Source organism: Petromyzon marinus, chromosome 8, assembly GCF_048934315.1.
Source record: "Petromyzon marinus isolate PM22_M1 ecotype Great Lakes invasive population chromosome 8, UKy_Petmar_22M1.pri1.0, whole genome shotgun sequence".
Lineage (NCBI taxonomy): Eukaryota > Metazoa > Chordata > Hyperoartia > Petromyzontiformes > Petromyzontidae > Petromyzon > Petromyzon marinus.
This window is the reverse complement of record NC_133674.1, coordinates 13,364,227-13,387,099: the sequence shown is the minus strand read 5'-3', so window position 1 is coordinate 13,387,099 and position 22,873 is coordinate 13,364,227. Positions and strand designations below refer to the sequence as shown.

The 22,873-nt window shown below is 41.4% G+C and overlaps 1 protein-coding gene across 4 annotated transcripts in view; it reads right to left on the bottom strand.

Moving 5' to 3' along the window:
- The window catches only part of LOC116940240 (E3 ubiquitin-protein ligase MARCHF1-like), a 177,118-nt gene that overhangs the window by 29,418 nt on the left and 124,827 nt on the right, over positions 1-22,873 (bottom strand). For all 4 annotated transcript variants that reach the window (XM_032949741.2, XM_032949742.2, XM_032949739.2 and 1 more), the window contains one exon: positions 3,553-3,603. In XM_032949741.2, the coding sequence (XP_032805632.1) occupies positions 3,553-3,603 (51 nt within the window). Of the gene's footprint in view, positions 1-3,552; positions 3,604-22,873 lie in introns of those variants that run through there.

The following is a 22,873-nucleotide window of genomic DNA, read 5'->3' as shown; positions in this document are numbered from 1 at the left end:
CATTGAATGGTCATTGTGGCCTCAATTAACAGACTTCTCGGCAGACTAATGTGAATCCACCGGAATATTGTCTCATGAGTTCACGTCTTCTTTGGTTCTTTCGGCAAAGTCACGTAGAATGAGAATAAAATAATAAATTGATAAAATAAAATAACACAATAATATTCTCACGACGTTTCGGCCACAACACAAGCGGCCTTCATCAGGTGAAGGGACGAGACTGTCTGTCCTCCAGTCTCGTCCTTTCACCTGATGAAGGCCGCTTGTGTTGTGGCCGAAACGTCGTGAGAATATTATTGTGTTATTTTATTTCATCAATTTATTATTTTATTCTCATTCTACGTGACTTTACCGAAAGAACCAAAGAAGATGAATCCTTGCAGTCACGAAAGCTTTAAATCGAGTTCACGTCTGTTTTATGCACACAAATGGCCGTTGCTTTCCGCCAAAAAGTAGCCGAGTGAAGGCCAAAATGACTACATGAATCAAGCCCCGGAAGTTGTGTGATCGGGACTACACTCGTTACGGTAAATATTTCCTTCAAAACGTATGACAGAGGAAAACAACTGTGTATGCCATTACATGCTCAGTGGTAGACTGCATTCAAACTCAGAGCTTTACACTACCTACTTGCAGCTGTAATTTAATAATAACCATGCCAGCAAATGCCTGAAATTGTAAGATTACCAGATATGTGCTCAACAGTATTGTCTTAGTGTGCCATTTATCTTGCAAGAGAACTTGGTATCCTACTGCAGGTAGTTCTAGATGATAATTTAACTTATTTTCTATGTTGAACAAGAAAAATTGGCTTACCTGCCCACATTAATCTGTCATTGGCGTTACGTTTAATTTGTTTAAGAGAAGTTTTGCCCAATAGTTGAGTTAATGTTATGTTTAATCACTCTGTGGCACCTTTTTGGTATATATCTGCCAGCAAAGGCACCATTATATCAAGTGTAAAAAAAAACAAATGCCGCAAAAATTATTTTAGAAAGTATAAAATGGGATTGTAACCAAAGGTGCATGTGTATGTACAGCTTCTTTGCCAATCCACTGCTGAATGAGGACCTCCCCATGCCATGTGAGTCATGTTGGATCATAACTTCACCATGCTGGTCAGTGTGGGTTAATAACGAGGGTGGGGAACCAGAACCAAATCAGATAGCACTCACCACTGATGTTAGCCATGGCCGGGAATCAAACTCTGGTTACTGTGTTCATAGCGGAGCGCGCGGACCATTGCGTCACCTCTCCTTCCCAATCAAATGATGTATGGTCATTCAAATTAAATCACCATGCCCAAAAGAATGTGAACTTTGTCTTTATTGGTGACAAGAAAATCTGGTCTGTAGGAATGGGCAGCACTGATGTTTGTTCCTGGGATATTTTTAGCAGCCATGGGCTCAATCAGCTTAAGAGGGATACATTTGTGGGTTCCTTTTTGAGATGTGCCTAGAATTCATTCTCACGGCTCTCTTCAGTCTTTGTTATTGCACTGGACAGGAAATTAGGATTTAAAAGGCTCTTTTGGGGCTGCTTTGATGTTGTGACATTAAGAAAAGAGGCATTTTTCTGACGTCACAGCTATGGAAATTCAAAACTAAAATCTGGGTCACCCGCTTAAGACGTAAAAATGAGCATTGCTTAATCTGGGTATTATACAAGCTTGGCACGAAGGTGGAATGTTCTTGAAAATGAGACATTTACTTTGCAGTGCCAACTTGCACAACGACCAAAAACTTGTTGTAATGAAAAGGGTTCAATATAATTGACTCCCAGAATAGCATTGCTGCATGTCAGCAACTATGATCCATGATGCTTGTTTGGGTTGTGACAAGTGAATGGGTTTTGATGAGGGATACTATTTTATTACGTCTTTCCCAGTGCAAGGGAATTTGTTTACAAGCAAACATGTGTTAATTATATTAAATAAATACAATTTGATATATCCTCACATGAATATAGAATATACTTGAGTTTGTATGTTTAAATGAATGCTGATGGCTAACATAAGGCAGGAAGGTCAAGAGACAACATCCATTATATTTTTTTACATGGAGATATGGAATGACGTGATTTATCACCCAGATTGCTTCCCCTTCATGAAAATATGAGTATTTTTACAAGTACAGTACATTTCTGATAGCCTATGGTAAAGAGAGGGCACTTACCGATAACATCCAGTAAATCGGCAGTACTTTTTAAATTTTCCTGACTGTTGAGAAGGATAAAACCAGTCTAACATTTGCATGTTGAAAGTACGTATGGGAAGATCGATGGGGCAAAAAATAAAATATATTATTTGCAAGTTTTGTTTGAATTGTGAGCTCTTGATTCAATTGACCACCAATCATCGTATACTTTTTGACGTTAATTGCGCGGTCCCTTTAATAAATGGTGGTCGCCTCCAAACATCCTACACCTCCCGAATGCAGGAAACCCCCCTACGAGCCACTCCAAGCGGGACACGGCCGATGATGCCGATTACGGCAACAAGGGCCACCTTCTATCACGTTCCATCCAGTGGGGGAAACAGGTTTTTGTTGTTGCTCTATTTGCACGTTATCGTATTAGTCACTAATCAAAACCAATAGTCAGTAAAATAATCAATTCATAAAATCACTGAATGGCCAAAGCTCTGTAGATTACAAATATTTTGAAAGTTTTCTTTTGTACTTAAGATGTTGCTCGTATCACGTATTTACTTGCCATGCTCAGTGTAGGTTTTATACACGCAGGGCTTCACATCCCCGCTTGTCCATGGTTGGCTACTAAATCACCTTTGACCCCCATATTATTTGCAGATAAGATTTCGTTTTGAAGAGCAGATCCCCACCTCAGGTCACGTGCTCCCGATGTGGATTGTTTATTCCATGGCTAGAGCTATCTCTGCGATCGCCTGCACACAAATTATCTAACGGTTGTCAGGGTCCGTGACTGACCCCACCGCTCCCCACCTAAGCCCATCCCTTATTATCCCTCCCAGAAACCCCCTACTAACCCAGATGTATTGCCTTAGGTACATTTAATACAGTTTAACTCTGTATGCTACACGTGATACACATTATACCATGTTCTAATGCATTTTAATAAGCATATACTATATATAATATTCCAAGGTACAGTATATATTATGCACATAATTATATTATTTTGCCATTTTTTTAATCATTAAGATTAGCAGATCTTTTTTTTTACTTAGGCACCTTGATCCGGTTAACTGCAGAATCTGGCTAGCCAGAGCCTAGCGAGCTGGGGTTTTATTGTAGAAACAAATTAAACATTTAGGCTGAGACAGGCAATATAAACTAGACAGTACAAATGAGACAAAAATAATCACGTCTTGAATCGTATTGGGACCCCATATCATGCTACTCAATAAACTTGGGGGGGTTTCCTTTTAACAAACAGGACATGGAAGACCAGGTCAACAACAAGACTGAAGCATGCAACTTTGACATCTGCACAGAAGCCGTTTCGTCGCTATGTATAACCAAGGCATTTGTTGCCACCTGCGCCTTCATGCCTTTGGGAAGGCCGTGATCCTACCTTGGAGATGTTACTCGAACGGCTCGTGGAGCGGCCGGGAGATTTCTCGCCCTGCCAACATAAAGACACGAGGCATCAATACATATACAGCACACACCACACACACACACATCAGCTGTGGAGAGGACACAGGAGAACTGTAACACAGACATGATAGCCACGCACAAGTGTTCATCCCGTTCATCTGGCTGCGGACCCAGATTTTCGCCCATGAAGTAAAAAAAATATGAACCTAATTTATTTTATTTTACAACCAGCAGAGGGGGGAAAATTCGTGACACTATTGGCAGAGGTGCAAAAGCACAAATAAAAAAAACACTGCCATAAACGAGTAAAACATGGCAGTTGCGACATTTCTGGAAATAACCATTATTTATAAACAAAATGTGATATTTGCACCAGCGTTCTGGGCTATCACAAAGGCGCTATGTTTCACAGGCACGGTCTGTGGTAGCTTCACGGGAAGGGGGCTTTGATTGCTATGTTCGAACCGTGCCGAAGCGAGCAGGGGCGCTGTGTGCGGGCGTCATTGTCCACATTTGCCAAATGACTCTCGCTCAAATTGGGATTGCACATAGTGGTCACTGCCCATTTTTTATTAGCAGTGTTCCCCTCAGCAGGCAAAGAAGAGCCACTTCTTGAAATGTGTCAGTCATGTATAACTTTTAATCAGGCAGTGTTATTTAGCAATATTTAACTTTATTTTGTTATTAAAACACGTAGGCCTTTCACGACCAATATCATCCACAATACAGTTTTATGGGGTAAAATCGCGTAAATATATAAATGTGTCGTTAAACCCGCCACCACCCGACACAGCTAATCAGCAAGATTTGTCACGTAAGCAGAACATACCAATTCGTTACTAGTACAGCACACCGTTGTGTTGGAGAGAAAAGAAAATTAGCTTAGGCTTTTCAATTGCTAAATAAGAATGTTGATCAATTGAGAACATTGGGATGTATAAGCTTGAGCAGGGGATCCTGAGCATTTCTCTCTGAAATCTGCTACTTTGTTTGGGCTGCAGGGTGCATCACGCGGCATTGGCTCTCAGTGGCAAGCCCACAGAGGGGAGTCTGAAGGGCAAGGCCCTCTATTCTATTGTAGATGTAGCCCTTGGATTACTCGGCAGAAAGGCGCACGGCAACAAGAGGCCCCCTGTGGCTGTGGATGGGTCCCTAAACGACGATGCAGAGCCGGAATAACACACTCGCGGTTATTCTTTTACCATTTTTGCAATTTGTGTTTAGTCTCCAAAAAGCATGTACAGTACACGCATATAGTGGACATCATACTCGCACACCAAATAGACAAATAGTTGTTTCACGAATTTGGCAGAATAGTTTTATCGTGGAAATTCTGGCGGTCAGAATTCTACAAAAGCATCAAAAGAAACTCTAAAAGAATCCAGCCCTGTTTTAGACACACATAATTGGCACGCTTCGAACGGTTCAGAGGTGGCTCGAGGTCTAGTCAATGGCTCCCAAAAGGGACCCCATTAACCTGATTAAGATCACCCATGCCTCTGCATCACATCACCCCAGAGCAAAGCAATCAATCGCAAGTTCATATTCTTTCCCATGTGGTTTTCTAAAGCAAACGCGCTCTACATAACTGCTACCTATTTTTTGGTGTTCTATTCCAGTGCTTGATGAGCCCAATAGCCATATAGTATGTGATCTGCAATTTATGAAAATCAGTATCAGTGCAGATGTAAATTCAAAGCTGGGACAATTTATTTGATTAAGCTGATGAATGAACTAAATTTGTTTTAATGGAGTACTGTACTTTTTTGTGGTCAATTACTTGGGCGCATAAATAATGTGGGTCGCCCTCACATTCTGCCTTCTAAAGGCAGGAAACCCCCTAAAACCATGCCCATCATAATACGGTTGATGATGCAGAGGATGTCGCCAAGCCCCGCCTATTACCTTCCATCCAGCGGTACATGTGGGAAGAAAGATGGAACTTATTTATAACAATTTGCATGGTATGTCATCCATCGAATAACACTATGTAACGCGATTTTTGTCATTGGGTAGTCAGTGTTATTTTTTGTATTGCTTATGCCTAAAAAGTATAGAAAATGGCTATTATTCCCCACAAACTTTCCTTTTGTAACCAGGACTTTAGGTGAAGGAATGACACAAATGCACACCACGTTTTCTCATTGAAAATAGGTAAATTTCAAAATATCACTGTCCTGGTCACAAAAGCAAAGTTTGTGGGGAATACTTTTGAGGCATAAGCAATTAGGAAATAACACTTACTACCCAGGGACAAACCAAAAAAACATTTTGTTACACAGTGTAATCAAACCAGTAATTATTCGAGTAACTGATTACTTAACTAATTGTGTATCCGGCTCTAAACAAATCCAAGTGAATGCTAATTCATTAAGCTCCTTGAGTGTAAGTTGTTTGAATGTCCACTTCACCTGACTTTATCATCAGATGTGCTCATGTTCTGAGCTGTGTCAATAGCTGAAAGCAAGTAAGCACAGAGAGCCATGTGGTGGGAAGATGTTCACTCCCTCACCTGGGCTCGTTCCCAACCCTGACACCTGAGTAGTCAACAGTTAACACGTTCTCCCCCTCGGTAGCGTTGCATTTTTCTTCAGGTCCTCTGGTTTTCCCTTCCACATTTTGAAACGTGCATTTAAAGTATTTGGCCGCTTTAAACTTCCACACGATGAGCCACTTTCGTTGAGCTATCATTCGTGACCAGGTTGTTGAAGAACCAGAGCTATATAGCTCAGTGAGCCTGGCATGGTAAAAAAAAGAATGGAATACACCCTGAGAACGAGTCCACCACCGTACATCATGGCCTGCTTCCTTTGGCTCTTCTCCACAAAATAACAACAACCGTCATTCGCCACTAAGTCGCGGTGACATCACCATGGCGCTTGTGCCAGGCTATGTGCACGTTAAGGCCACGTGAAGTGCCAGAAAATAAGCACACATACAGCAATGTGGATATAAAAAAAAACATTCACACAACCGATTATTTCACATTATGGGGTTTACTGTCCCCATTTGGGCCATTGCCAAGTAGTGACAGCCCCAAGTGGCGAGCGGTGTTGTAACCTGGATAGGGCTGTTGCTTTTGACAACGTCCCTCCGTTGTTCCACTACGCACTGGGAATTCGTGTCGAGAGGTTCCACAGTTCAAGTTGTCCTGAAGTCAGTCCCCAGCCACAGGAGGAGGTCCATTTTGTTTATCAGCACTTAAACCAAAAAGTGTGCGTTGCTTTATAGCCGCTCAATTTGTACATTAAATTACGACCCATGTTTTTTCAGCTTACACGCATGGCCAATGTTTAACTTTACAACATGCACGTAAAAATGTTTCTCTTACATTATGAAAGTAACCATCCTGTGCTACAAACCGAAGTTCTATTTCACAGCGATGGATACAATCAGTTCCAAATGATATTACACAACTAGTCTTGCCCTCCTGCCCCTTCGTCAACCTACAAGTCTGGTGAAGAATGGTAAAAATCACAAATGACATTTTACATCTAATTGTAAATCTACTGCTGAATGAAGGCCTGCCGAATCCATGTGCCATCTTGGTCATTGAGATCCTTTGACCATGCTGAACCACGCTGGAATGTGGGAGTTCGTTAAGTTGAGGCTGGGACCGTTGCAAATATCGCTCGCAACTGACTAGAGCTGTGGCTAGTAACTGAACTCAGTTCAACTGGTTCATCGTCCAGTGTGTTAACTAGCACATGACTAGTCCACCCACACTTTCATGAATACATGAATAACAGCACCCTTTTGTTTTTACAGCCAAGCCTCATTGGTTCGCCAGTCTCTTTTTCAGGAGAGTGCTGCATTGGGATTTTGGTAAATTCCATTAATGAGTGTTGAGCATGCAGGGATGAAATTGAATACCAATAGAAAGCAGCACAGAAGAAAAAAACAATACACCCTTTAACTCAGCTCTGTCTGGAAGCTGTTACCTGTCAAAACCCAAAATAGACAGTGGTATGTGAAGTAAAACATAACGTAAATTACATTACCTTCTATTTTACTGGAACTCTTAAGTGATGTAGTGGAGTGGTGTGTACAACTAAATTACTACACAAATTAAAAAGCAATGACCTGCAATGAAATAATAATGGTCAGTCTTCAAAATAACAAAATCAAATGAATAAACCTGCACTTGTTGTTACAACCCTGTGTTCTCTCTACAGTAGGTGTGTGTGTCCTACAAGTTTAGATTTTCTGCCCTGGGCATTTTATAAAATACTAGATAGACTGAAGTGTATAAAGTGAAAGATCCATGCTTCAGCATTGGGCTAATTGAGGAGAAATCAAGTTAATTCCTGTTATTATGCTATATTTTGCATGCTCACTGCACACCGTTCAGGAATTTGTGTCCGTGGGAACAAAGGCAGTTTCACACATATGCTGTGGAAGAAATAAGGACTGTGGCTGTGTTTACTTTTAATTTTCTGTAAGAAGAATAGTTGTATTTGACAGAAGTGTGATGAACTTTGATTTGAAGCTTTCGTGACTGCAGGCAATCATATTCTTGGTTCTTTCGGTAAAATCACCACGTAGAAGGGAAACAACCAAGATTAAGAAGTGTGATGGTTCAATGGCATGCCTGAAATTAATCATCTAGTGTTTGATTATGAAAGACAACAGTTCTATCTTTGCAAGAATCTTCCCATGTGTCCAGGTAATTAATTACCAGAGACAGTGGCTCTTGTATCCGAATTCCCAAGGTGGAATGCTTCAATAATGTGCCAAACGGAATAATTAGGTACGATACTAGTATCTTTTTTACCCTAGGCATAAATAATAACGCTATCTTACTTCCAAGCCCTGACAGATGAACATTTTGCCCTTAGCGATTTCCGGGACATTGTTTGGCGAAGGAGACACGAGACACAGGAAGAGGGCCTGCTTCCTGGACCACGCTCCGCAACACTCGATAACAATTGCTGCCACGTGCCTCTTCAGCCAGAGGATTTATAATGGACCCGTGGACTTTAATGAAAAACAAGCGAATTAAAATAAATGCATTTCAAAGTGTTCAAAAAGCAGCAAAACACAACGTGCAAGTACTTTAAATCTTCACACGTTTGAAGACGGTGTATTTGTTTCACGTGTAAACAAATGGTAGATGGCTGGACGGCCTTGTGGATAGTGTCACCTCGCCTGTCGGATGTTGTCATCCCACGTTGCTTACAGGTGATTGACAAACGACATTCACTGATTAGGGATGTGTGTGCTGTTGTGACTTGAAATTTCACTCTTACAATAAAAAAAACCATCTCGTTACTTGTTTTTAGTGTGGCCAATTAATTGCTAATGTGCTTCTTTCCCGTTTGCCACGCGATATTTTATTATGATTCTTTAATACCTGCATATTCAGGCTTACAGTAGACACAACACTTATGCAAACCGCCTGCTTGCATACTTTGGATTTGTTTGATGTGATTACATGTGTAAAATTCAACTTCGTGAAATGCGAATTTAGGACGTATCGCACTTAATTTTGGCCGATAAAAATGACATCAATAGCCAATGCAATCTCCATATATATAAATGGTAAAGTTGTGAATGTGTGTCTTTTCAAAATGTTTAGTGTACTTCCGGACATGCAACAAACTTGACATTTGCCATGTGGGTACTTTCCAGACTGTACACCATGCAAAAATTATAAAAATACACGTTTTTTTTTTTTGGGGGGGGAGCTCAATAATGCATATTTTTTTTTGCACGGCAAGTGAGCTGTGACGTCAAATCTGTCATGTGACCCGCACATGTGGAAGCGTGACGCATTGTAGTGTAGTGGTTAGCGCGCTGTGTCTGTCTGTGTGTGTGTCTGTCTGTGTATGTGGAAGCGTAACGCATTGTAGTGTAGTGGTTAGCAAGCTGTGTATGTGTCTGTGTGTGTGTCTGTCTGTGTGTGTGGAAGCGTAACGCATTGTAGTGTAGTGGTTAGCGCGCCGCGCTACGAACCCGGCGACCCGAATTCAATTCCCGCTCACGGCCACCACCGGTGACGATTATTTTAACCGGTCCTGGGCCTCCCCTAGGTCGACTCAGCCTTAAAACGAGTAACTGCTGTGGTGTGTGAACATCGCCACTGGGGAGACAAAGGCGTCCGGGCGTGGTGGATCCAAGTCCCGGGCGAAACCGGGTAGTACAGCTAGTATAATTATAATTTCCACCGTAATCCACGCAAACGTGGGTACGTGTTGAAAAGTAGAATGTATAGCCTAATACTGGCACAGGGACAAAGTAAAAGTTAATTTGTTTTTGTGAAAAAGGAAGGCTTATTTCATCATAATTAAAAGTTAATTGTACCATCTGGCACCAGACTCAATAACTGACTTCTCAAGGTCATTTTTCATCATCGTTTGGTGATATTTTACATACAGGTTCATCTGCAAAATAAAAAAGGGCACCGTATTAATTTGAGGTAAAGAGGTAACAGTGGTATGTTGTTTTGTTTTTCACAGGAAGACGAAAATTGCCTCTCACCACCTTATGTCCCCAACTCAATTTAAGAAACGTTTTCACACTTACCTATTACAACGTTAATAGTGCTGTTTGTTGCTGGATACAGTGAGGGAAAAAAGTATTTGATCCCCTGCTGATTTTGTACGTTTGCCCACTGACAAAGAAATGATCAGTCTATAATTTTAATGGTAGGTTTATTTGAACAGTGAGAGACAGAATAACAACAACAAAATCCAGAAAAACGCATGTCAAAAATGTTATGAATTGATTTGCATTTTAATGAGGGAAATAAGTATTTTACCCCCTCTCAATTAGATTTCTGGCTCCCAGGTGTCTTTTATACAAGTAACGAGCTGAGGTTAGGAGCACACTCTTAAAGGGAGTGCTCCTAATCTCAGCTTGTTACCTGTATAAGACACCTGTCCACAGAAGCAATCAATCAATCAGATACCAAACTCTCCATCATGGCCAAGACCAAAGAGCTCTCCAAGGATGTCAGGGACAAGATTGTAGACCTACACAAGGCTGGAAAGGGCTACAAGACCATTGCCAAGCAGCTTGGTGAGAAGGTAACAACAGTTGGTGCGATTATTCGCAAATGGAAGAAACACAAAAGAACTGTCAATCTCCCTCGGCCTAGGGCTCCATGCAAGATCTCACCTCGTGGAGTTGCAATGATCATGAGAACGGTGAGGAATCAGCCCAGAACTACACGGGAGGATATTGTCAATGATCTCAAGGCAGCTGGGACCATAGTCACCAAGAAAACAATTGGTAACACACTACGCCGTGAAGGACTGAAATCCTGCAGCGCCCACAGGGTCCCCCTGCTCAAGAAAGCACATATACTTGCCCGTCTGAAGTTTGCCAATGAACATCTGAATGATTCAGAGGACAACTGGGTGAAAGTGTTGTGGTCATATTAGACAATAATGGAGCTCTTTGGCATCAACTCAACCCGCCATGTTTGGAGGAGGAGGAATGCTGCCTATGACCCCAAGAACACCATCCCCACCGTCAAACATGGAGGTGGAAACATTATGCTTTGGGGGTGTTTTTCTGCTAAGGGGACAGGACAACTTCACCGCATCAAAGGGACGATGGACGGGGCCATGTACCGTCAAATCTTGGGTGAGAACCTTCTTCCCTCAGCCTGGGCATTGAAAATGGGTCGTGGATGGGTATTCCAGCATGACAATGACCCAAAACACACGGCCAAGGCAACAAAGGAGTGGCTCAAGAAGAAGCACATTAAGGTCCTGGAGTGGCCTAGCCAGTCTCCAGACCTTAATCCCATAGAAAATCTGTGGAGGGAGCTGAAGGTTCGAGTTGCCAAACGTTAGCCTCGAAACCTTAATGACTTGGAGTAGATCTGCAAAAAGGAGTGGGACAAAATCCCTCCTGAGATGTGTGCAAACCTGGTGGCCAACTACAAGAAACGTCTGACCTCTGTGATTGCCAACAAGGGTTTTGCCACCAAGTACTAAGTCATGTTTTGCAGAGGGGTCAAATACTTATTTCCCTTATTAAAATGCAAATTAATTTATTACATTTTTGACATGCGTTTTTCTGAATTTTGTTGTTGTTATTCTGTCTCTAACTGGTCAAATAAACCTACCATTAAAATTATAGACTGATCATTTCTTTGTCAGTGGGCAAACGTACAAAATCAGCAGGGGATCAAATACTTTTTTCTCACTGTACATGCGTCTCATCCCTTTCGACCTGGGCAACTGCGTGAAACAGATTACGTACAGTGCGGTATAACGTACTGAGAAAATATCCCGCGGTGTTATTTCTGGGTTGCTCCATACCGCTATGTGTGGCTCTATTATCGAAAAGCGGATTGGCAATGCACGATATAATCTGTTCCTGGCTCAGAGCTCTCAAGCATGAGGATGAGTAAAGTGTGGCATTGGCCAGCGGGCGCCATGAGACCAGTGCAGCTGGGGAGATGGGGGAGGAAGGGGGAGCTAATGTTGCGTATATGTTGACTGCAGAAGCGTGTCACAATGTGGCAAGAATGGGGCAGGAGGAATGGACAACACTTAATCAACAGGAAATGAACGACGATCGAAAATGTGCCGCTGTGAGAGCGTGGCACTTGAAAGGTGGGCACAATGCGGGATGTGGGAAGAAATGTTGATGAGAAGAAAATAAAATGCACAAAAAGAAGAGGACACTGATGCATTGCGTCCGAATCGTGCAAACAAATAAAAAGCAACGATGGGCACACGCACGATGCATGTGGTGTAGCGGTTGCTTCGACTGCAGGCACGCACAGCTACCCACCAGGGAGAGGGGGACGTGATCCAATGGCAGAGCAAAGAGCCTGTGTGCTCACAAGGCGTCTCCGGTAGTTTTGTAAAACAAAAATTCTGTTCGGGTCAAGGTCACGGCCATTGCTAATCTTCCTCCACCACAATTAGTGCTAAGCTTCTTAATGCGAGGTTAATCCAGGATAGTGGAAGGCTACCCCCCCCCACTACCACCCTCTGAATGACAAAACTGTAAACTGGAGAGAGAGAGAGAGAGCGAGAGAGCGAGAAATAAAACATTGTGCACGGAGCCCCGCTAGTTTAAGTGCTTTGCGGCGGTCAAATGTTGAGCCGTGCCATCACACGAGCACAATTCTCAATGCGGGACCCACTTACCGCCCCCACTGCTGCTCTCTATCCCATCATCTGGTATCTCCCACTGCACAAAACAAAACAAAATTAAGCACGCCCCACATTGCTTTCTTGCGCACAGTTCACATCTTCACCGCTTACGGAGGAGCATTACAGACGCCGAGTTCAGGTATCGGGTTGGGAGGAGTTTACGGCAGTGTGGCTGTATCCTGCATTGTGCTAGGCAACAAAGTGAATGGCAAAAGAAAGTGGAGGGGGGGGGGGTTATTTCTAGGAGTACTCTGACGGTTTGTCTCCAGTGTGCTCGTGGCTTTGGGGGTTGTTAAGGGGAAGGAGAATGCAGACTCAGCCATGCACTCCCATTAGGCAAGGCAGAGTGATCCATTACAGAGCAATTAACATTTCACCAAAATCAGGTGTGGGGTTAAATTAAGACGTTGAAATGCATCGTAATATTCTTCTTGGTTCTTTCGGTAAAGTCACGTAGAAGGGAAATGATAAAATAATAAAAATCAAACGTAATAAAATAAAATTCTCACGACGTTTCGGCCACAACGCAAGTAGCCATCCTCAGGTGAAGAAACTGAACTGTCGGGAAGACAGCGCTCCAATGAACACTGCTAAGCTTGGCAGCGTCTTTTAAGTTGGGTGGGAGGAGCAGAGCGCCATGACAAAGGAGTTTACATATCAACAGAAGAATTTAGCATTGAAGTAGCTGTGTTAATGTGAGAGATTAGCAGGATGTTAAAGTCAGAAATTAGCATGTAACTGGGAGATTAGCATGATGTTAGTGTGAGGGATTAGCATGTAACTGGTCACAGAAGTAGCTATGTTAAAGTCAGAGTTTACATGTCAACAGAGGCATTTAGTATATTGACACTAAATAACTCCAACTACCCAACTATCATACAATAAACCGATGTGAAAGAACTAAATATAAACTACATCAATATAATCAATGTGCTCAATATATTCTCCAATAAGCTAAGCTATTAACATAAAGTAACTGGGTATACACTCCACTATATAATGAATACCATATAGTAAACTGATAAAAAACTAAAATATAAACTATATCAATATTATCAATAAACTCAATATACTCTCCAATCAGCTGAGCTACTAACAATAAGTCATTATACAACTCTCCAACAGCTCAGCTTATTGGAGAATATATTGAGCACATTGATTATATTTATGTAGTTTATATTTAGTTCTTTCACATCGGTTTATTGTATGATAGTCGGGTAGTTGCAGTTCTTTAGCGTTAATATAACAAATGCCTCTGTTGATATGTAAACTCTGACTTTAACATAGCTACTTCCGTGACCAGTTACATGCTATTTCCTCACACTAACATCATGCTAATCTGCCAGTTACATGCTAATTTCTGACTTTAACATCCTGCTAATCTATCACATTAACACAGCTACTTCAATGCTAAATCCTTCTGTTGATATGTAAACTCCTTTGTCAAGGCGCTCTGCTCCTCCCACCCAGCTTAAAATAAGCTGCTAAGCTTAGCAGTGTTCATTGGAGCGCTGTCTTTCCGACAGTTGTTTCTTCACCGAAGGAAGGCTACTTGTGTTGTGGCCGAAACGTCGTGAGAATTTTATTTTATTTTTATTATTTTATTATTTCCCTTCTACGTGACTTTACCGAAAGAACCAAGAAGATAAATCCCTGCAGTCACAAAAGCTTTAAATCACTATAATATTGCTCTACAACCATTGACTAATTACTTCCATTGGTCGATTCTGGCATGGGGAATTTAAATAGGATAATGAATGATCCTCCTTGCGATAAATTGACTTTTAAGCCAGCAGAGATTGGCTGACATGGCCTTCGAATGACCTTATTGTATAAAAGTGTATGTGGAGTCATGCCTAGTGCTCCTCATTCACCAGCCACACACCCCACCCACTGGTAGACAGGGAAGCGAGGGATTTTGCCAACTTTATGAATGAGGTACAGGCCTTAGATGTTGGCACAACACTGTAATCAGATCGCCCTATCCTTTTAGATTCACTCAATATTCCCTGGCCCGTAGACAGTGCTTACCCTATTCGCCCTGCATTAATACTGTGCAATGGCAATGGGACATGCAGGTCGATTAACAGCATTTCACCTGCACTTAGGAGACCTGGTCGAGGTGAAGAAGTATAACAAAGAGTGGCCTGCAGCACACATACACACACACACGTTATGCTTGAGCATGTCCTGTGCCACAAATACTCCAGCATTCCTCATGCCTGTGCATTCTCTTGCTGTGTGCGACTTTTGTTGCTATTTGAACATTGCAGCCTTTTTTAAGCTATTCAATACATTTATCTCGCTCATATCCATTGATTAATATTACGACTTTGTTGTAAAAAAACTGTAGATTTTATTTATTTCCACAGGAAGGGCCCAATGAATTGTTTATACATTTTCCATACATGGTAATGTACTTTTTCTTCAATGCAATTTTGAGAAATATTGAATGTTACTGTAACGTCACCTTGATAATAGTGCATCAACTCCGTGCTTTACTTCAGACTAATACTCTTTGGTTCTTTCGGTAAAGTCGAAGTAAATTACTCCTTGCTGTGACTATCCCACCTGATGACGGAGGCTTGTGTTGCTTCCGAAACGTCGTGATTTGATGAACTTTATTTTTTACCTACGTGACTTTACCGAAAGAACCAAAGAGTATGGATCATTGCAGTCACGAAAACTTAAAATCTAGAATTCATACTAATATTTGATATGCTACTTTCTACTTGCAATTTAAGTGCCGTTGAATCTTCATAAATTATATTTTTCATATACGTTTTGTGAAGGCCTCGGTTTGTAAACAACACGAAGACTACATTATCCTCCAATGAACCAAATCAATAATTAGTCTACAAAATATCAGCACAAGTCACGTTCAACAAGATAACTGAAAAAGAAATGTCAGAGGGTCACAACTGGAAAACATAAAAGAGTATGTATATCAAGGGCAATTCTTGAAGGCAGAACAGGATCAAAATGGTGAAATAGGCGAGTGAGAGCAGGACTAAGTGTTTTGGGATATTTATATTTGCTAATAAAAAGCAACATGCTAATGTGTCTTAAGTGGAAGACTTCGAATCAGTGCACATTGATTTTTTATGACATATAGTTTGGAAACATGGACATTTTTAAAATAGAACAAATACCGACGAGTACACAAAAAAGAATGGAGAGATGTATGCTGGAAATTACTTTGCGAGACAGAAAGAGGAATACAGGATTCAGAGAAGAAATGGAAGGCATAATACATTTAAAGATGGATGAGCGTGCAATGAGATGAGCTCACACGTGCAGGAGAAAAATGCATATTGGTATCACGAGACCGTGATGGGTGGCGAGGCCGTCACCCAGATGATGATGACGTTGGTGTATTTTATCTATTGTTTTGTATTTTTGTGTCACAAGATTCTGCTGCAAGTGTGTTAAAGAAAAAAGCTCATATGTCACTCTACTGAACAGGATACAACTCTGTAATTAGACAATACGGCTAAGATGACCATCTTAGACTAATTCTATATTGTGTAACTATATAGAGCAGGTAAGGACAGCAAGGAGTGGCCAAATTGTATGCAAATACCACTTCATGCCTGGAGTTCTTGTGCATTTAACAGATTTACTCAGAGAAGCACCATACACGTAAGTAACTTTGATTTAAACCTATTTGTGCTGACAATTCATTGGCCTATATGCTACGTGTCAAACTTATAGACATTGTTAGTAAGTCAATGTCCTCAGCTATTTCCATTGGAAACAGTTGCTTCTTCTGAATATGGCCTCTGCATATAATTAATATCACGTGGTTTATTTTTTATATACTCTATTTTGGTCTTAAATGAACCATAGTTTCTTAAAACCACAACAGGAAGGCTGAACAAGCACGATGACTTGTCGAAGTCAAACAAGGTCAAGACGTACGGGACCCAATTCACGTAGCTGTTTTGTCCGTCATTACACTACTTTTTGGCAGAATGGCGGCCGGTTTTTCATAAACATGGAAACATTCCTGCAAGAATGCAATTCACGTCGGCCAATTTCATATCAAAGTGAAACCATTCCTCCACTCCCCATGGCACAATTGTGGAATGGCCCAAAGTGAGAGGGGTGTACGGCAAAGTTGACGATTGGGTGCCATTGTGGCGAGATGTTAAAATACAGCGCCTGGTATACAGGAGGTCGTGGGTTCGGTCCCAACCCCGATGCCTGGATATTTGGAGCGTGTTCTCCCTCTGGTCACGTTGATTTTTCTGAGTCGTCCGGTTTTTCCCTCCATATTTAGAATCATCAACATGCGTTGCAGAATATTTGGCTGCTAGAAATTTCCACATGATGAGCCACTTCATTGAGCTGTCATTTGTGGCCAGGTCGCTTCTGAAAAATATGGCTCGGTGGACCTAACCTGGTGAAATAAAAAAAATGTTGATTGTGGAATGGCACCAATCACGATTTGGGGGTATGTTGCTTGTGTGGGGAGCTCTGAGAGGACCCGGTAACCCATTCTGCACAGATTCATGGGCAAGTTTTTATAACTCTTTCCACATTGGTACATAAACTTTATTGGTACAGAAACTTTATAGCACGGATAGAGTCTGTCTGGTCAGCTTGATCCATGGACGTGGTGTGTGTGACAAAAGCACGTCTAGCGTGGATTCTCCCCGATATTCTATCGGCTGTGGTATTATTTACAGAATGTAGCTCCCGCTAATTGTGTATGGCGAATTGTGCCATAAAACATGAATTGTGGAATTTCTGAACGCTTAGTATCCAAAATATTTTCATTGGTTGCCAACCTTTGTAACAAAACGAAATTAAACAAAAATGCACTGTACTATATTCAAATGTCAACATCTTTATACGCTTAAAAATAATATTTACAGTTGTTTTCCAAAAAGGTTTGCTTCAGCTACAGCAACGTCAAGTGTTGTCGCACAGACTATTCCACATCAGCTGCAGGGAAACCGTTGACATTTGTTTGTTTTCAGCTTACAGGTTTTCATTTTAAGCGCGACTAATTTGCACAGCAGCTGAATCCAGTTGATTCACTTGCTGGAGCCATATCTTTGTGCTGTGAAGATAGAAATATTCCATTTGTTTTTTTATACTAATTCTGTAATGTAAGTGCTTTGATATATTATTGTTTCATGGAAGGTGAATTATTCACCAAATAAGCAGACAAGATTCAGTCTGGATTGTGCTATTTTCAGAAACTAATCCGGTCTTATTTAAGAGAGCACCTGGAGCAATGGCACAGTGGTTTACGCACCGAGTTGGATTCCCAGCCAGGGCTAACATTAGTGAATACTTATATTTGAATCGATGCTGCCTTCCCCCTTCACCAATTGGCACTGACGACCAACATGGAGAATGGTCAAACAACCCCCATGACTGGCTTATCATAGATCTTCATCTCGCAGTAGATTTACAAAGAACTGAAATCCAATTAACCACTAAAATATAAGCAGCAAACTACTGTTTAACCTTGTGATTTGGCCTGGTTATGATGAAGCCCTTTTCGATTTCAGTTTGGAAATCCGCATGTTGGTGACCTTGGGTTATGTTGTTACACGTGACCTTTATTTTAAAAATTATATATATTACTGTATCATCATCAGCCATGATCTTTCCACTGCTGGATGGAGTCCTACCCAGGTTGTTGCTATCCCGTAAGGTCTCACAATGCAACAATCCACCTGCTCCTCCTGCACATGGGCTAATATCATCACTTCATCTCCAATATAAAATAGGATGATGCCGACAATGACAATGGTGACCTATCCAGAAAGCAAAGAGCTTAAAAAAGGCTTGAGCATCCTTACACTTGACCACGTGGTGACACAGAAAATAAAGGCGTAATATCTGTCACCTTTGCCCCCACGTTTCACACCGAGAGGCCTGGACACCTTTAGGCGAGTGGAGTGAATGGGGATAAAAATGTTTGAGGTAAATGCCCACGTGTCACCATTTGTCAGGGGGAAAATGGTGCATTTGAAAATATTGTAGCATGTGAACAGGCCCATATTCTTTCATGTAGTCATTCCACGTACATATTGGCTTAAAGGTAGTGGAATAATATTCTGCAATGATTACATTGCCATTTATTCACATAGAACCCCTAATTGTATTGCATATGTGCATGACCTGTGGTAAAGGTCATAGAGTATTTGCTTTTTGTAGTCACACACTATATTTCAAATGTAGTAACCCGCAATGTTTCATTTCATCTCCATATTTTAATGCCTTTTCAATTGTTTTAAATTGCGGGATCCATCAGACGATCCATTATAACAGTCATCCCACATTCTGTGGAAAGACAATTAACAAAATAGCCTGCCTCGTTGTGCTTATTGCACGCTACAGTGTTCTGTACATCAAAACTCCAGTTACGTTACACATAGGCAGAATTTTCATTTTGATCTGGCCTTTGGTTCATCCAGCCAAATCTGATAGCCCTATGGGAATTTACTGGCCGTGACATCACTGCTTGCCGAGTGACAGAGCCTTCTCAAAGCGTGGGTCCCAGACTAACAGTGGTCCATGACGGTCCTCCAGGTGGTCCGTGGGCTGTGATGCAAATGCAGGCTGATCCGGAAATATGACCTTTTGTTCTGGACATTGATTTCTATTTTATTTACCAGATTTCATTTTAAAAATGTCGTAAGGTAAACAACCATGATTAAACTACCCTAACCCTAAGATCCAAAGGCCACCCTAAAAAAAAAACCTTATAGCTGCATTAAAAATAAAAATTATGTTCCGGTAAAATTAATAATTTTATATTACTGGTATTTAGAGAAAAGTGAATGCTTTTTGTCACCAGGGGTGAGGGGGGGGGCTAGGTGGTCCACGTAAATGTTGGCATCGGCTGAGTGGCCCGCGGGCCAAAAACATTTGAGAAACACTGCTCGAGAAGTAAGTTTGGTGATCATGGTGAGTCGCTGTCTGGTGCCGATCAGGTCAGCTTTGGATATGTAAAGCATTCAAGGAAAGGCCCTCGGCCCAGAACCACTGCTACAAGGTGGCGGTGCACTCGGAAATCTTCTCGAGGTCAGAAGCATTGATGGGATCAATGGAAATGAAGAGTAGGGAATGACACTTGACACCATAAATGTGGTGGCCAATAGGAGATGTTTCGATTTAAAGCTTTCGTGACTGCAGGGATTCATATTCTTGGTTCTTTCGGTAAAGTCACGTAGAAGGGAAATAATAAAATAATAAAATAAACCATTATATAATAAAACATAATAAAATAAAATTCTCATTATGTTTCGGCCACAACGCAAGCAGCCGTCCTCAGGTGGCCGAAACGTCGTGAGAATTTTGTTTGATTATGTTTTATTTGTATTATTTCCCTTCTACGTGACTTTACCGAAAGAACCAAGAATAGGAGACGTGTCGGCCTATAACTTTTTCTAAATATGTTCATGCAAAAAAGCTTCAGGCAAAGCCTGCATTGCTGCAAGTTTAGTTGTGTGCCATCAGAAGTTAAAATTATGTTTACTGGAATGCATATGCTCAGAGTCTGAAAAACAAGTTAAAATATTTGACGAGATGAAATAACGGCACTTTTTCACTTGCAAAAATCACATTTGTATTCACGCCTGTCAATGATAGCTAACTTTTCACCACAGTTTCCTCGAAAACCTGGCTTTGTTAGTTCAGCAGTTGTTGCATTGCTTGCCTAACGAAGCAATAAATGTCACCAATAAATATATCTTGGTGACCCTGAGAAACATGCATTGGGCAATAATACAGAGGATTTTTTTTTAAATCTCACACCTGTGTAAGGAACACGTTGTACTTTTAAACATGTGGCTTTGCTGTATTGTCAGTCTCCATGCAATAGACACACCCACACACAAGTCATTCTCTTTTCTGAATATAAGAAACATGCCACAAGTGTTGAGAAAGTGAGCTGGTGCCCCGTGCTCACAACAACGTGTCTAGCACGACACAAATGTCAGATAATAACTTGCGACGTGTAAATCATGGTGGACTACGCAACCTTATTCTCACGTAAGAAATGGCATTTAAATGCATTAACACTCTGCGTATGGCGTCTTAACCCAAAGCTCATACATTACAAACGGGATTGTGTGTGCGATTGCGCACCTGATGATGAGCACAGTCGCTGGCAGATGTGCAAAGGTTTTATTTAAACATCTGATGATAGGCGTGACACGCTAATTGTACAATGCACCATTTTCTGTATAAGAGATCATTGCCCTTGTCATGTCTTAAAACAAGTGGAGGTACAGCTTACAAATATTATGACACATTGAGAATTGGAACCCAATTTATCATTTTACATTTCAAGGCGCTGCTTGTTGATCGGGTGAAAAGAAAAAAGTAGCATACCTCATTAATGTCCTTTTATGTCAAAGGCCAAGGAGAGATTGTGTCAGAGGTTACCTTTTGTCTGGGCTGTACACCACTTTTATTTATTTTATTACTCCGTCTGGTTACTCACCTCTCATCAAAACATAGACACATTAACATTATTGGAAAAAATGTACTGCACGTTTCTGCCTTCTGGTTTCAGACATAATTTAGTCCCATCCTGCCCTTAACGGCGATAATATGAGAGCATATTATATACTGCAAGTATAGCGAGGGAAAAAAGTATTTGATCCCCTGCTGATTATGTACGTTTGCCCACTGACAAAGAAATGATCAATCTATAATTTTAATGGTAGGTTTATTTGAACAGTGAGACAGAATGACAACAAAAAAATCCAGAAAAACGCATGTAAAAAATGTTATAACTTGATTTGCATTTTAATGAGGGAAATAAGTATTTGACCCCTCTGCAAAACATGACTTAGTACTTGGTGGCAAAACCCTTGTTGGCAATCACAGAGGTCAGACGTTTCTTGTAGTTAGCCACCAGGTTTTCACACATCTCAGGAGGGATTTTGTCCCACTGCTCTTTGCAGATCTTCTCCAAGTCATTAAGGTTTCGAGGCTGACGTTTGGCAACTCGAACCTTCAGCTCCTTCCACAGTTTTTCTATGGGATTAAGGTCTGGAGACTGGCTAGGCCACTCCAGGACCTTAATGTGCTTTTTCTTGAGCCACTCCTTTGTTGCCTTGGCCGTGTGTTTTGGGTCATTGTCATGCTGCAATACCCATCCACGACCCATTTTCAATGCCCTGGCTGAGGGAAGGAGGTTCTCACCCAAGGTTTGACGGTACATGGCCCCGTCCATCGTCCCTTTGATGCGGTGAAGTTGTCCTGTCCCCTGAGCAGAAAAACACCCCGAAAGCATAATGTTTCCACCTCCATGTTTGACGGTGGGGATGGTGTTCTTGGGGTCATAGGCAGCATTCCTCCTCCTTCAAACACGGCGAGTTGAGTTTATGCCAAAGAGCTCCATTTTGGTATCATCTGACCACAACACTTTCACCCAGTTGTCCTCTGAATCATTCAGATGGTCATTGGCAAACTTCAGACGGGCATGTACAGTGAGGGAAAAAAGCATTTTATCCCCTGCTGATTTTGTACGCTTGCCCACTGACAAAGAAATGATCAGTCTATAATTTTAATGGTAGGTTTATTTGAACAGTGAGAGAATAACAACAAAATCCAGAAAAATGCATGTCAAAAATGTTATAAATTGATTTGCATTGTAATGAGGGAAATAAGTAATTGACCCCATCTCAATCAGAAAGATTTCTGGCTCCCAGGTGTTTTTTATACAGGTAAGCTGAGATTAGGAGCACACTCTAAGGGAGTGATCCTAATCTCAGCTTGTTACCTGTATAAAAGACACCTGTCCACAGAAGCAATCAATCAATCAGATTCCAAACTCTCCACCATGGCCAAGACCAAAGAGCTCTCCAAGGATGTCAGGGACAAGATTGTAGACCTACACAAGGCTGGAATGGGCTACAAGACCATTGCCAAGCAGCTTGGTGAGAAGGTGACAACAGTTGGTGCGATTATTCGCAAATGGAAGAAACACAAAAGAACTGTCAATCTCCCTCGGCCTGGAGCTCCATGCAAGATCTCACCTCGTGGAGTTGCAATGATCATGAGAACGGTGAGGAATCAGCCCAGAACTACACGGGAGGATCTTGTCAATGATCTCAAGGCAGCTGGGACCATATTCACCAAGAAAACAATTGGTAACACACTACAGCAGGGGATCAAATACTTTTTCCCTCACTGTATATG